The sequence below is a fragment of the Serinus canaria genome, chromosome 3 (genome assembly GCF_022539315.1).
Source record: "Serinus canaria isolate serCan28SL12 chromosome 3, serCan2020, whole genome shotgun sequence".
In the NCBI taxonomy this organism is placed as follows: domain Eukaryota; kingdom Metazoa; phylum Chordata; class Aves; order Passeriformes; family Fringillidae; genus Serinus; species Serinus canaria.
In genome coordinates, this window is record NC_066316.1 from 87,875,489 (window position 1) to 87,891,632 (window position 16,144).

The 16,144-nt window shown below is 40.0% G+C and overlaps 1 protein-coding gene across 1 annotated transcript in view; it reads left to right on the forward strand.

Moving 5' to 3' along the window:
* KHDRBS2 (KH RNA binding domain containing, signal transduction associated 2) overlaps nucleotides 1–16,144 on the forward strand; it is a 307,309-nt gene that overhangs the window by 203,058 nt on the left and 88,107 nt on the right. The window contains exons 5-6 of the mRNA XM_030235769.2: nucleotides 5,584–5,711; nucleotides 8,160–8,355. Of these exons, the coding sequence (XP_030091629.2) occupies nucleotides 5,584–5,711; nucleotides 8,160–8,355 (324 nt within the window). The remainder of the gene's footprint in view (nucleotides 1–5,583; nucleotides 5,712–8,159; nucleotides 8,356–16,144) is intronic.

Here is a 16,144-nt window from a genome sequence, read left to right on the forward strand (position 1 = left end):
TGGCCTTGAACGCTGCCAGGGATGGGTGATCCACAGCATCTCTGGGCCACCTGTCCCTTTGCTTTACCACCATCACAGTAAAGAATTTTTTCCTAATATTTAATCTAAACCTACTCTTTCAGTTTGAAAATAGTCCTGTGACTTTGTGCCCTTTTAAGAAGTCTCTCCATATTTCTCATATGCTTCCCTCAGGTACTGGAGTGACACAATTAGATCACTCCAAAGCCTTCTTTTTACCAGGCTGAACAATTGCAGCTCTTGGCCTTTCCTCATAGCAGAGGTGCTCCAGCCCTCTGACCACCTTGATGTTCCTCCTCTGGACTCATTCCAACAGGTCCACATCCTTCCTGTGCTGAGGACCCCAGAACTGGATGCACAACTGCAGGTGGGGTCTCACCAGAGTGGAGCAGAGGGGCAGAATCCCCTCCCTCACCCTCACCATGCTGCTTTTGGTGCAGCCCAGGACACGTTTGGCTTTCTGAGCTGCAAGCTGACATTGCCAGGCCTGCCTCTCATCCACCAGCACCCCTAGGTTCTTCCCATCAGGGCTGCTCTGGAGATGCTCATCCCCCAGCCTGAATTGATACCAGGGGTTGCCCTGACCCAGGTGCAGCAATTAATTTACATGCCCACCTCAGGCACTGTCTCACCCAAATTTTAGGCAATGGAGAGGGCTATCCAATCTACCTGGCACAATTGTTCTAAGTCTACTAACCTGACACTGATAAATGCTATTGATATGCACAGAAAGAAGTTCAATTTGAGTGCACTGGAGTCTTAGAGCAGGATTTTAAAATGTAGAAAAGTGTCAGGAAATACCAAATATCTCATCAACTCAGGATTTAGTTTGTCAAGTACTTCGAGTACTGAGCAGCCAGGACAATTCTTTTTTGTAACAGCCTGATATTAAAGCACTCAACTAAAAAGTGGAAGTTCCAGGGTTCTTGGCCTCTTCAGTGTACTGAACTGCAGATCCTGACCCCGTGAGTCCAGATAAGTGGCTAACACTCTGCCCTGAAGCTGAAGTATAGCACAGTTTACCATTGTAAGGACACAGAGAACACAAAGAAGCAGGGACTCCAGGAACTCCTTATCAGCAGGTATTTTCACAGTGCTTTTTAGTGCTTCCCCATATACAAAAGGGAGCATGTGGACAATGTCTCTTTTAGTATCCAAAATTAGAATGTATCTAAAACCAAACAAAACAAAAGGGCTATATTCCCATCACCTAGCTCCACCTAAAATTCACTCTGTCTTCTGTGTCCCATTTTCTGGCTGTGAGTTTTCTGAAGCATGTACTCAATGGAAATTTTAGCCTAATTGGAATTTAAGCTGCCTGAAAATAGCCCCAAGGCAGCACCAGCAGAATTTAGGGGAGATTGTCTAGCTTCAGTGAATCTGGGCAAATACACAGAGCCCTGGAATTCTTTTGCTGATGGAAGGAGCTGGGCAGGATGCAGAAATGATGCAGGAGTCCAAATCCATCTCCTGTTCCCTTTCTGCTCCCTGAGCACAGGAAGAGAGTGTGGCAGGATGAGCAAACATATGTCTGGGAATGTGGTGCTCTGTGCTGGCAACACAGAGCTTCAGAGGATGTTACATATGTGGGAGTGATAGAGTTCTTTATTCATGCTTCAAAATTGTCAGTGTGAAATATTGTGATTATCATTTTAGAGTTGACATGTATAACTCTGCATTTTTAAGGTAGTTTGAATGTAACCTAAATTACTCTTCCCCTAGCTATCTGGTAAGAATGAAATTCAGCTGTCACAGATAAGAGTAATGATATTTATTAATAGAATTATAATAGAACTTAAATGGGCAGAGTACATCAGGACAGGAGATCACAGTCCTTTAAGAATTGATTTATCCTTGACTTCTATGAGCCTTTGTTATGCTAATGATAGAGACATATTCCCAAAATTCTTTTGGTCTTTCTGTGCCTTACCGTTTGATTTCTTTATTAACTCTCGTCCCTTGTCACTACATGTCCTTGTTAATTCAGATCAGGCTTTGGAACATGCATCATACTTTGCTTTTTTTTTTTTACCAAAATGGTTTACTGAGTTCTCTGGCAGCTTATGTGCTTTCCCCTCTTTGCTGCATCTCCTGCCAGTGCTTCCAGAAGGGCCTGTGGGTGAGCTGCCATCAGCCAGACTGATTTCCTATGGAAAACCTGCACATGGGTTTCCTTTGTTCCTACAACATTCAGGACAACCAATCTAATTAATCACTCCAAACCTTCATTAATAAGCATAATTGCAGTAATTTGGGGTAAACATGTTGATGTTTTCTGGACTACTGAATGTTTTATCTAAACATGTAATTTGGTTTTTTAGGCATTTACATAAACATGGCAATTTATGGTAGCCCTGGATGCTATGATTTTGCTGATGCTGAAAGTCCTTCCCATTTCTAAAGTCAAAATTTGTGTTTAGGTGAATAGTCATAGACATGGGTGGTTAGCTCACAGTTAGTAAACACTGACCACCATGATAAAAGTCAACTGCAGCCCCCTTATCAGCAGCAAATGAAAAAGCTGTTTATAGGTAGTAATGTCTTTAGGGATAGAAACAAGAGCAAAATAAATAGGTCAATGTAGATTATCAGCTGTAAGAATAGGTATGAGATTAATAGCTATGAAGTACAGGACATTTTTCATGAGCTTATTTTAACATAAAAAGGAGATTGTTTTGGGTTTTTTTTTTCCTGAAACAGAATATACTGCTGTAGTGTGTAGCTACTTCCTTGTACTTCGTTCAGTATAGGTATGCCTTGAAACATCATGTACTCTTTCTTGGGACTAGATATATAGGAAACATCAGCAGCCTAATTTTGCTCATGTGCTGGGCTCTGAGCTCAGGTGCAATTAAATGTTCATCAGGATAGATACCCTGACTCTAGCTATACTTGTAGCAGCTATGAAAGATTAATTCAGTGTTATGTTTCTGTTTAAGGGAAGAGGACAAATGAGAATTTATGTTGAAAATTTCAGGTTTCATATTTAGAAATTATGATCCTTATGCTTTTTAAGGAGCCTTTAAGATAAATTATCTATATAGAGTTATATTTTTAATAAAATAATTCCCTTTCAAGAGACCTGTCCCAGCATCTTCCTTTGGGAGTAGTTTGCTGTCTTTACCTTGTCATTTCAAAATATGCTGTTTCTTAACTAAATGTGCAGCAAATAACCTGCACACAAAAACTAAGGGCATTGCATAACAGAATGGTGAAGTTTTGCAGATCTTGTTGTATATTATAAATGTGACTTGTGTTTTCTGTTTTGTTGATACTAAGATTTTAAATTATATTTTTACCTGAGGGAGTAATAGTTTCTTTGAGGCAATTTCTAGTAGAATTCATTTATACAACAATATTCCAAAAGAGAGGGGTTAAAGCAGCAACACATACATTCCAATTTCTGTTCCTTGCAGGTCGGTTTTTTGGTTTTTTTTTTTTCCCCTCCCACATTTTCCTCTTACAGAATGTACCTACATTATTAATGTATTAATGTAGTTTGGTCTCAGTACCAGTGTGGAATCTGGAGGGTGAACTCAATCAGCAAGTTTGAAGTCCTAATCCTTGTTAAACCAGTAGGAATAACAGATGATATTAAGAGGGCACAGTAGATGGTACCTGTTCCAGCAATTGCTCTAAATGTGATCTCACTGATTCTGTTTTTCCCTCTGTATTTTACAGAGCACATTGATTTAGAAGATGTCTTTGGTTTATAACTATTAGTGTTAGAAGGATAGAAAAATGTTCAAAAAGATCTGGGCATGGTATGAAATGAAAGCCATTATCTATTTTATTATCAAATTAGGAATTTGCCTGATAAATTAGATGAATTTATTTTAATTATGATTGTGCTGCAGTTATCACACACTATATTGTATAAATAGGGTTCTTTTCTGAATTTCAGTAATAGATTTTTCTCCAGCTACTAGAATTTAGAAATGAAATTGTGACCAGGCCTACACTCTTAGAACACAGCAGGATCAGGATCGTACCTGTAAACAGATTTCCTGGACCTCATTAGGTGGGAGAAGGAACAAGCAAGGCCACAGTTTGAGCTCAGCATTTGCTTGGTCTTCACCTTGGCTGAAAGAGGTGTCTCCTGTAATGCATTTTCAGGTCCTTGCATGACAGTCAATGGCAGTTGCTTGTGGAATGATGGAAGGACAGAAGAGCTGAAATTCAATAATTTTCTGTTTTGAAACAATAATTAGCTATCACACAGCTGTGCTGCCAGTGAGCTGGTTGCTGCAACAGACTTTCAGTACAGTGATCAGCTGGATAAAATGGAAGGAAGCTTAAAAAAAAAAGGAATTGCTGACAGAGGAATTTGGACAAACATAAAGTAAGTAAATGTGTCCATTTTTGTGTATTATAGTGGATGAGACACTCTATAGACAGAAAAGAGCAGCTTCGGGTTCACAAGCACTGGTCCTCATGGGTACTTCAGCGTTCCCAAGATCTGTTGGAGGGACAACACAGCAGGGCAAGTGCATTCCTGGAATACACTGAGGGTAAATTCCTTCTCCTGGTGCTGGAGAAGCCATTGGAGAAATGCTCTATGCTGGACTTTGTTCTCACCAGCAGGAAGGGGCTGCTGGGGAAGGTGAAGCTCAAGGCTAGCCTGGGCTGCAGAGCTCAAGAACCTTAGGGCAGGGAGGAGAGTGCACAGCAAGGTCTGGCCTGGGCTTGGGAAGAGCAGACTTTGCTCTCTCCAGGGAACTGCTCGGTGGAGTGCAGTAGAATAGTTAATATTCTAGTTAATAGAATAGTTAATATTCAAGGATCACCTCACCCAATCATGCATTCCAGTGAAGAGAAAGTCAACACAGTGTCCCTGTCAGGAGGCTTGGAATTAGATCTTTAAGGTCCCTTCCAACCCAAATAATTTTATGAGTATGTGATTCTGTTTTGTATCGGTGAGAAAAGGAAGTTCATCTGGTGTTCTGTTAACTGAGCCAGAAGAAATTGCAGTGCTAAAGTCTATACCCTGTTGACTTAAAATGGGCCTATTTTATTTAATTTAATTTAATAATTTTTTAATAGTAAACATAGCTTTGTTACTTGGCTGTTTCAGGATATACAAAATAAGTGAATTCTACATTTTGTAATGCTAATTGGTATTGAATTAAATCATCCAGTCATATTAATATTCAAAATAAGGTAGAATTTGTATTTTAAGTGTATAAAAGTTGCCAGGGAGGTTTGCCAAAAAAAAAAAACAAATTATAAAATGCTTTCTTTGGTCTAATTACAAGTCGCTTGAATTTAATACCTTTTGTATGTTAAAGTCCATCTGCATTTTGCTTATAGATACATTTCTCAGTGATTTTGTGGGGTTTTTTTGCATTTTCATACTCTTTATGTCCACCTTCACTACCCATACACCTACATTTTTTGTCCATGTATTATAGGCAGTTATCCACTCCTACTTGTACAATTTTTCAGCGTAGCAGCGATAATGCAGAACAATTCACCAAAATGCCATCCACAGAATTTCTGGTTTGAGTGGTTTGCCAGCTCAGCCAAAGCACAAAGTTTCAGAAAGCTTCACCTTTTGCGTTTCAGGATTATAATGATGAAATTCGCCAGGAGCAGCTGAGAGAGCTTTCGTATTTGAACGGTTCTGAGGATTCATCACGTGGACGGGGCATTCGAGGAAGAGGGATCCGTGTGCCACCTGCAGCTCCTTCAAGGTGTGGTAACCTGAGCTATTATGTTAGTAGCTCTACAAAATGTAAGCAATAGTAAAAAAACCCCATAGTTAAAAAAAACCCCAAAAAACAGTTACATACATATCCTGGTCAATAAACCAAAATATTTATCTTCTGATAACTGGTATGGTCTATATTGTTCCAGATTGTCTGATCTATAGGTCACATGGCACAGTGAGTGACAACAAATGACAGCAGATTATGAAGACAGGAAAAGGATGTTTCTAAGAATACTATTATCCTAGTACTAAGGCAGTATGGTCAGTAGCATAAAATGTTTGGTCAAAATAATAGTGTAGTCAGAGAAAGCCTCATGGTCTAGGTGGAACTGTATTTGCCAAATAATTACTTTTTATACATATTACAGCTATACTGTGTGTATATACAATTATACCTATATATATAAACTTCATTATATGTTAATGTGTTGATGGGTTATCAGTTTTAAGTTAATTTAATTGGCATAATCTAAAAACATTGGGGTGTGAATGTGCCCGAGTATTTTTTCATATTTAAAGAACATATATCTCTGCTTATTATTAAGGCCAGTGTAAAATTTGTTTTTCCCTGTGAACTCTTAAGAACTTCATTGCCTCGAGTATCTAAGTTACTTAGCTGCTTCCAGTCTTCTCTCCATAGAGGTAATTTCAAGACGAGTTCTAAAAAATGAACACTTTTTTGGAGGAAATAGGATATGGGGGTGCCTTATGTTGTGCTGAAAAAGGAGTTGTTCAATAATTGAATGGGCTGATCTTTCCTGTGACCTCTGAGTTTTTTTCCCTGAGGGTGTCTATCATGTTTACCATCAGTTTTTCCTACATGAACTTTTTAATTGGCAGCGTGATGCACTTACACAGAATTTTTTGCAGTTGACATTCATGACCATCTTCTACTCAAAGAGTATCTGGGTTCAGTCTTCCTGACATCCAAGATCTCTGAACAGCTTGACTTAATAATGTTGTTCAGAATGTCACTGCAGCAAACTAGCAGCTTTTAAATTGGGTTCAAAGCATAATTGGTGGAGTTCTGGCCTCTAATTCCTGCAAAATGCCCAGATGATTGAATCAGTTGCACAGATCCTATGATCTTCAATTCCTTCCCTAATTTCCAGTCAAAAATCCCAGGAGAATATAAAAAAAAACCTATTGAAGCAAGTCCAGAGGAATGCCAAAAACTGGTCGGAGGTCTGGAGCACCTTTCCTTATGAAGTCAGGCTGAGAGAGCTGGGTTGTTCAGCCCGGAGAAGAGAGGGCCCCAGGGATACCTCATTGCAGCCATTCCATATATAAAGAGGGCTAATAAGAAAGAGAGAGACTTTTTGCCACTCTTAAATGAGAAGAAGCTGGACATAGGGAAGAAACACTGGAAAAAGTTGTGGTTGCCCCATCACTGGAAGTGTCCAAGGTCAGGTTGGACATATCTTTAACAATTCTATCTAGTGAAAGATGTCCCTGCCCAAGGCATGGGATTTTGACTGGAGGATCTCTGAAGGTCCCTTCCAACACAAACCATTCACTGATTCTGCAAATCTAAAATCATCTCCTGAAACTTTTGGTAAAGTAACGAACACCACAAGCTAATGCCATGGGTTTGGTTGTCTCAGCAGGGAACAAGCCACAGTTCCTACTGCTAGAGGAGACCCGAGTTCCATTCACAGCTGTGGATCTGGGTGTCATGCAGGGTTATTATACCTGGCATTCAGTCTTCCAAAAAGACAGCACACCAGTAGAACATTGCTGTGACACAAAACTCACAGACTGCTACCCTGATTTATCCCCCTTCTATTTCATCATATGGTATAGATACAAGTCTTTCTAAACAGTAACAGCTTCTTCTGATTTACTAATTTGTACAGCAAGGGAGATATAGCATAAGTAGCCCAGAGGATGCTAAACTTCTTTCCATGCTTGTCTATATGCTCTCTTCTCCCTGTGCAGTGGGAGAAGGTAGAATCCCACACTACCAATCCTTTGTGCTGAACTAAGTTAGACAGGAAGAAAAGTTATTCCTCTCCTTTTATATTCTTCCTCAACTTTGCCTTGCAAGTTTCTGTTGTCCTGCAATATCTTCTGCCAATCCATTTCTCTCACCCACCAATAAGCATGAAAATGAGAGTGATGACTGCTCTTGTAAAATAGTTTGAGAGCAACAGAAGAGGTTCCTCATTTTCTTCATCTTCTAGAACTGCTTTGGAGTAATCCTGCAACCCTGTGAATTACAATGATTCAGAATCTAATCAGTACAAGCAACAAGAGGATCAGGTGCAAAAGGCACTGGGTAGTTTAAAAATAATGCCTTTCCATAATGTGAGTTCTGCCTGAGATGTTGCCAAAACCCCAGAGTTACATGATGCTTTAAATAGTAGTGAAAACGTGAGAGCCTTTAAAATGGGGAGACGCCAGAGTGACCATTCCTTTCTGCTCCCTGCAGGGGCCGTGGGGGAGCCATCCCCCCGCCGCTGCCTGGCCGAGGTGCCCAAGCGCCCCGAGGAGCGCCGGTGACACGCGGAGCGCTCCCCGTCCCCCCGGTGGCCCGGGGCGTGCCCACCCCTCGAGCCCGGGGCGCCCCGTCCGTGCCGGGTTACCGACCGCCCCCGCCGCCCGCACACGAGGCCTATGACGACTATGTAAGTAAATGCCCTCATTCACAGCCTGAGAGCCAAGCTCTGCCACGGGCATCGAGTCCTTCCGAGATGGAATAGTCCAGGCCTAAAGAGAAAGCTCCTCTGTCTCTAACGCTTTTCCCTGCAGGTGAACGGCAGTCTGGGTGATGCAGTGTGTCTGCAGGCCCGTGCTCAGCAATGTGGGTTTGTAGTTTGTTCACAGCTTAGTTTTGGATATGAGAGCTCATGCTCGATAGTTCTTGGGGTGTCACAAAAGAGCAATACAGATATTCTAAAATCTGTATTGAATAGTCAAAGTCAGTTTTTGCTGTAACCAGGTTCCTGAGAATAACAGCTTATATCCTTTGTGAGAAAATGAGGAGGTGGAGGGGAGGCAGGCTGTTGTTTCAAATCCTTTTTATTACATATTTGTATTCAACGCTGTGTTACAGGTACATAACAAATAGAAATTCAGGTAGTTTTCATGAAAGCTGATACAATGATTCATCTTTAGCCAGGAGCAGTACTAACTGACTGTCACCTTTTCTTATGAGGTGTTAAAAATAATTGTGCTGTACACATCAAAGCTTTCAAGTCATCCTCATTAACGTTTCCTCCTGGAACTATCACCATAACAACAGATATCCAAATAGAGAAGAAAGTGCTATCAAATACGACGTCTGAATTTTTCCAGCTATGGCAAGTCCAAGAGTAATATGAACGGCCAATCTATTCCCCAATCCTACCTCCAGGGAAATATGCACTTTTATTCAGTTAATAGTCTTCCTAGAACAGAAGAAAGGAGAATGAATCAGAAATTATTCTTTGTTTTTAAAGCTTCACTCAACCATGTGCATTTGTAGTGTAGTGACTAGATCACGGCCACTTCAAGCCAGGGATACACATTCTGTTAATTCTAAGAATCACAACTGAGCAACAGCAGCAAGAAAGGAGGGGGGAAAAATGTCACTCCTCTATTATTTACTTCAACACATTTTCCATTAATGAATGAGCTAAAAGTCCTGCTAAGAAATGGAATTTCATAAGTATACACTTCCTTGACAGTGTATTATTGTCTGTTAGTATCAAATGTATGAGACCTTCCTTTCTGTGCAGATACAGAACCCTTGTAATGTAAAATTAGGATTATAATGGAAGTAATTTCTTTTTTCATTTACAGTAGTTGTAAATGTCCTAGAGTGTTAACCATCTTCTAGGGAGCATTTCTTGCACTTTTTCTGGTTGGTAAATGTATGGAAAGCAAAATGATAGAGAAGTTGAGGCAGATGGATTTTCCAGGTTAGGAAGGCGTTCAGCCATCTCCCCATATTTTTGAAATGCCCACACTCTCAGGAGCACAAAACATAGACCCAATTAAAATAGTCAGTTTAATTTGTGATACATTAGTCCAATAAAAACAAACATATGTGTCTGTGGGTTTTTTTCCCTCTTCTTAGATAACAGCTAAAAAAGTGCTGCCTTATAGGTCAAAATTCAGGTTTTGGAGATCTTCCATCTCCTGTTTCCTTTCAACATCTATATTCCACAGCTAGGAATATATCAGCTTGCTATCATGCACCAGTTTGCAATGAAAATTTCTTGTTATTTTATAGAAGTTTGTAAGTTCAGTCTAAATAATTTTGGTATCTTCTGGGCTGAGATAATAACTAGAACTCTGATGCTATGCTGTTAGAAGGAAAAGTTTACTGTCATATATCTGCATATAATATTGAAAATGATGTTTCAGGGAAAACATTTTTATTTTGTAGAAAGTAATCAACACAGTTTTTCTTCCCAAATAAACCATATAATAAATCAGATACTTGGCTGGACACTAAAAGCAAGTGAATCTATTTGTGGACCTGCAGCTAATGTCATGTGTAATTGTTGTTCTTTCCCCCTTAATCCTACAGATGAAAAACTAGTTTATAATGAATAATTTATCCAATTCACTTTTTTTTTCCCTGCTTCTAAGCAACCCACAAGTGTATTAGAATTTCCTTATGAGTTTATATTTTTCATTTTTGGTTACAGTATTTCACACCATTTTTTTTCCTACTATTTGCAAGCACCATTGGTTTGATTAGTGGTACATATGAATGCGCTGTCATTGATTGTGAGTATCCATATTCTGTATTTTTGCTTGGTTTTGCTCTAATGAAATATAGTAACTTGAATGCTGATCTGAAAGTGAATTCAAGAAATAGTATCGAATGGCTACAACAGATTTTTTAAAAGTGTTTAGACAGCATTTCCTGAAAAAAAATCTTTAGCCATTTGCTGAGCACTACTAATCAGAGAATGTATTGACTGTTTGACCTTGAAACATCTAACTATTAAAATTGGTTTGGATAAGCATTTAAACTTTGGATTATCCACTATATAAATATTCTGAGGTTTCTGATGGCCTTTCTGAGAATTCATAAAAGCAGATATCTTAAGGTTTCTCAAGATAAGTCAAGTCCTGTCATTGTGGTGAATATATTCATGTGCAACATATTGAATGTCAGGCCTAGCCAGAGAGAAAAACATTTGGAACAACTTTCAGAAAAGAGGGCTGGAGCAGGAAGGAGGAGTGACTCACCTTGTGCCTTTTTCTTTACTTGCCTTTGAAACTTGCTTTATGTTGAGTGCAGCCTAGATTGTATCTTAGAGGAACTTCTTGCCCACAGGAAGAGAAGGTACTAACATTAGAAATACATGCAAAGGGAAAGTAGTTACTATGTGAACTTTCTTCACCTTAAAAGCAGTTAATTGGGTGTGAATCTGGATGGAGAGTGTATCTGGCAGCTGCCATGCAGCTTTTGGGATCAAGAGGGTTTGTGACCCGGTGTTGGGCTTTAACTGCAGCCAACGACTAAGCCACACGTCCGTGCTCACATCTCTGGCGAGGTCAGGGACAGACGAAGAAGTGAGAAATGTTAGGTTGAGACCAGATAGTTGTAGTGGGTTGGCATTGGCTGGATGCAAGGCACCCACAAAAGCATCTCTATCACACCCCTCCACAACTGGACAGGGGAGACAAAATATAATGAAATGATTAAGAGTTGAGATAAAAACTGGGAGAGAAATCACTCGCCAAAGGGAGTGATACTATCAAGGGCAAAAGAGACTCAGTTTGGGGTTGCTAATTGAATTTATTACCAACAAAATCAGAACAGGATAATGAGAAGCAAAATAAGACCTAAAAAAGACCTCCCCTCCCATACCCCCATCTCCTTCCCAGCTCTGCCCCTCCCCAGGCACAGGGACACAGGGAATGGGGGTTACAGTCAGCTCATCACAGGTTGTTTCTGCTGCTGCTCAGAGAAGGGAGTTCTACACCTGCTCCAGCATGGGATCCTCTCTCCTCAGGTCTGCAGATTCCTGCCAGGAGCCTGCTCCAGCACAGGCTTTGCATGGGGTCACAGCTTCCTCTCAGGCATCCACCTGCCTCACTGTGGGGCTCCTCCCCAGGCTGCAGGTGGATCTCTGCATCTCCATGGTCCTCCCTGGGCTGCAGGGGCACAGCTGCCTCACCACGGGCTCTGCCAGGGGCTGCAGGGGAATCTCAGCTCTGGCACTTGGAGCATCTCCTGCTCCTTGCCTCTGCACTGACCTTGGAGTCTGCAGAGCTGTTCCTCTGACATGTTCCTCTCACCCCACTCTTCTCTGGCTGCAATTACATCTTAGCAATACCTTCTTTTTCTTCTTCTTCTTTTTAAATATGTTATCATGGATGGGTTACTATCAACTGTGGTTGGCCCAGCCTTTGCCCCTGCTGGTTCTGTCCTGGAGCTGGCTGTCACTGGCTCTGATGAACATGGGGAAGTCTTCTGGCATCTTCTCACAGAAGCTGCCCCTGTAGCCCCCTCCCCCACTACCAAAAGTTGGCCACACAAACCCAATAGAACAGTTACATGGGTAGACAGGGGGGTGGATTGAGAAGTGGCTGAATGGCAGATCCCTGGGGGTGTGATCAGTGGCACAGGGTCTAGCTGGAGGCCTGTCACCTGTGGTGTCTGCCAAGGTTCAACACTGAGGTCAGCATTTTTTAAGGTATTCATCAGTGACTTGGATGAAGGAGCAGAGGCCTCCTCAGCAGGTTTGCTGATGACACACAGCTGGGAGGAGTGGCTGGCACTCCAGAGGGCTGTGCAGCCCTTCAGAGGGACCTTGACAAGCTGGAGAGATGGGCAGAGAAGAGCCATCTGAAACTCAACAGAGACAAATGCAGGGTCCTGCACCTGGGGAAGAATAATGCCAGGCACCACCCAGGCTGAGGGCTGACCTGCTGCAAAGCAGCTCTGTGGAGAAGGACCTGAGGGTCCTCTAAAGGCTGAGGTCTTGTTGGCAACTTGTGAAACAGGCAATAGGCATGACAGATTGAGATCCACGATTTATACAGAAGTGGTGAGTACTTCAGTACTCATTTATTGCCTATTGAGGCAATAAATAATAGAATCATAGAATAGTTTGAGTTGGAAGGCACCTTACAGATCATCTAGTTCCAAACCCTCTGCCATGGGCAGGGTCACCTTTCTAGACCAGATTGTTCAAATCCCCATCCAACATCATGTTCAACACTTGTAGGTTTGGGGCAACTTGACTGGGCAAAGGCACTGTTTTTCATGGTATATTTTGATCTGAGCATTCAGACTTTTCCATTTGAGATTAAATATTAGAAGGGTACCTAATCCAAATCTAAGCCAAAATTACTGTTGCTTTCTGATCTGGTTTGGAGGGCATTTGACTCTGGATCTATATTTTTTCCTTCTGAATTGGAATTTAGTAATGAACTGTCCAGTGATATTTTTTCTTTACATTTTTTTAGAAGCTATGGTGAGCCTTGCCAAGAGGTCTTATGTGAGTTTTGAAGTGATTTATCACTTGTTCCCTTACACCAGATAGAAAGAATTACCAAAATGGAATATATTTGAGACTAAAATAGTCATTGCTTTTGTATTTTACCTCCACTTGCAGTTTCACTCTTGGATGAAAAAGAGGACTTTTGCACAAGAAGACACTCATCACAATATGAATGCTTAGATGAGCTTCTGGCTTTTACAAACAAATGTATGATTTGTTTGCAAGGAATAGACTGGTCTGTCAAGACACTGTGAAGCTGTGACAGCTCCTAGGTCTAGGACAGCCAGATTAAAGAGCAATTTTAAATGCAAATATTCTCTCTCGCCTCTCAGTTCAAATCAGCCAGATGCAGATTCCTGTTATCTTCTGAAATAAGTGGAGAGCAGTGCTTTTACAAAGTCACTGGAAAAGAACCACACAATGAGACAGATTGTGCTTTTAATGTCATGCAGTTCTTCCTCTCATTTCAAATTATTTGATATGAAAGCAAGTGCCACGTTCAACTGTTTATTCAAAGATCAATGGTTATTTACATTTTTCAATAGTTTTCAAACTGAAACAGCTATGCTCATGCTTATTCAGTGCCCATGTAGACAATGAAAAGACTAACAATAAGAGGCCTTTTGTCACACTTTAAGATTTTAAAAAGAATAGTCAACATCTACATGTGACTGCAATCCACAAAATTGCTGTGTGGAGGCTTTGCTTAATAATTTAAAAGGGAATTCTTAGTGCTTTTAAATCCATTCTGTCTGCCATTCCTGGATGTAGATGGAAACTATATAAAGACCTAAACTTCCTATTCATGGCATGTTTTCTCCTGTGCTACTGCTATAATAAATATGTTCAAGTGAGCAATTTATACTTTTGAAGCCCATTCCTACAATCACAGTAGGACATTGTCAATGAGAGTGAGGCCTGGACAACTAAGACTTTTAAGGTTGTTCCAAACCTTAAAACAGTGAAACATATTGGATATAAAAATAGGTAACAGGGATTACTTTCTTTTTTGTTTTCTAAACTGGTATTTCCAAGTTTTAGGATGTTTCACTTACCTATTTCTATGCCTTTTCTGGGTAAGAAAAAAAAAATCAATGAAGAATGTTCTGAGACTAAAGATCATTTGAATAAAGCTGGAATTACAGACATGGGAATCTGCATGGCTGAACAACATATTGATTAAATATGATTGATTAGCTATTTATGTCCAAGGCGCTTAGAAGAAGTGCTAAGCTCTATTCAGCTTGTATCTGCTGTGACTTGAAAAATCAAATTTGCTTTTTAGTACAATAGCAATAAACAGGATAATATTTATATTATCTGAAAGACTATACTGAGGTTTAGAAGGATGCTGTGAGATGAAGGTATAGTGGATTTATTCAGATTTTGGATAATATTGTCCATGAAAAATATAAATATATTTATTGTGAAAAAATCCAGCAACATAAGGATGGAGTTAAAGTACTGGCAAACTTTTAATGTTTTTTTAAGAGCAGAATCCACAGTCAGCACTAAATCTTTAGTGTCTGGGAACCTGCAGGTCTAGAGTTTTTTGCTTACCTGTGCAAACTGAAGTTTGTATCTTATTCATAGAGATCTTAGACTGAGTAAATAAGGCTTTCTCATGAGACCAGAAGAACTGTCCCGAGAGCAATGCAGTACTAAGTGAATGCTGCTTTCAGACTGAAATTCACTGCTGTGAATTTCTCACATACTGATAATGTGATCTAAATCAGACTATTTTATGTTATTTTCTTGATTTGAATTGATTTGTTTAGATTTGATTGTCTTAATTGTAGTTATTCAATGGACTTCACTAATAAAATACATAAAACTCTTACATCGATTTATTAATGTTTCAGAAAAATTTTTTGTGGAGGATAAGTTCTTCTGTCATCCCCTTCATGCTGTCCTTACTTGGCAGAAATTATTCTCTCCTTGACATTAGTTACCAAGTTTTCAGATGAGAATTATTTTCTATGCTAGACAGAATATAAAAGAAAATGCTGATGCAGCTGTACATGTTTTAGTATTATAAATGATGTTATTACAAGTACAAGGTAATAAATATTTATATTTGTTATATAGAGATCCAAGTGAAGGGCATCTCTCAACAGATGATGCAGCCTGCATATGGTCCTTAAATATTCATAGTGTATGCAGTTGTATTCATAAGATCCTGCATAAAAAATACATGCAGTGTTATTCACAGAGCCAAATTTGTCTGCACCATGCAATGCACCATTTGATCATTGAACAGTGTGATTGTTCAGGGGCCTGTTACCAAAAATACATATCTGCTGTCACTTAGCTTAGTCACAACTTGTCACTCAGTCATTTATTTGATGGAGAACAGTCTAGATTGGTACAAAATAATTCTACAGCCATTTGCAGGCTAAACATTATCAGTTGACTGTATCTCCACCCATGAAATCCTTTCCCAACAGACTGCAAAGCAAAAACTATGTTTTTGGGGTTTTTTTTTTAACAAACTTATACAAACTTAAAGAATTTCTCTTCAAGACTTGGGACAAGTTTGAATTAATTAGAATTATTGAGAGTTCAGCTACTCTGAATTCTGCTCAGTTAGAAGGAAGCCTTGGGTTTTTTCTTTCAATTCTCAAAGTTGCCTAACGAGATGTAGTCTGCTGAGGTACTAAAAAGCTGAACAACTATAGACTTCAAGGTTCATCAGTTTCCAGGGAGGCAGACACATCTGCACTCAGTAAGTGCAGAGACTTCAGCTGTGCCAGACAACTACAGGAGCTTTGAGCTCTGTTTTTGGGAAGGGCTCTGGAGGGTAAGATGCCATGGCACTTAACATTAGCACATATCCATTGCCTCCAGCTTGCCTGTTGTTCTTGTGCTTTTCAGTCTGGCCTTTGGTGAACTAGATTAGGGGCTTCTTATTAAAGCAGATATACAGAGGGCTCTTTATATCAATAGAGTCCATGTACAGATGACA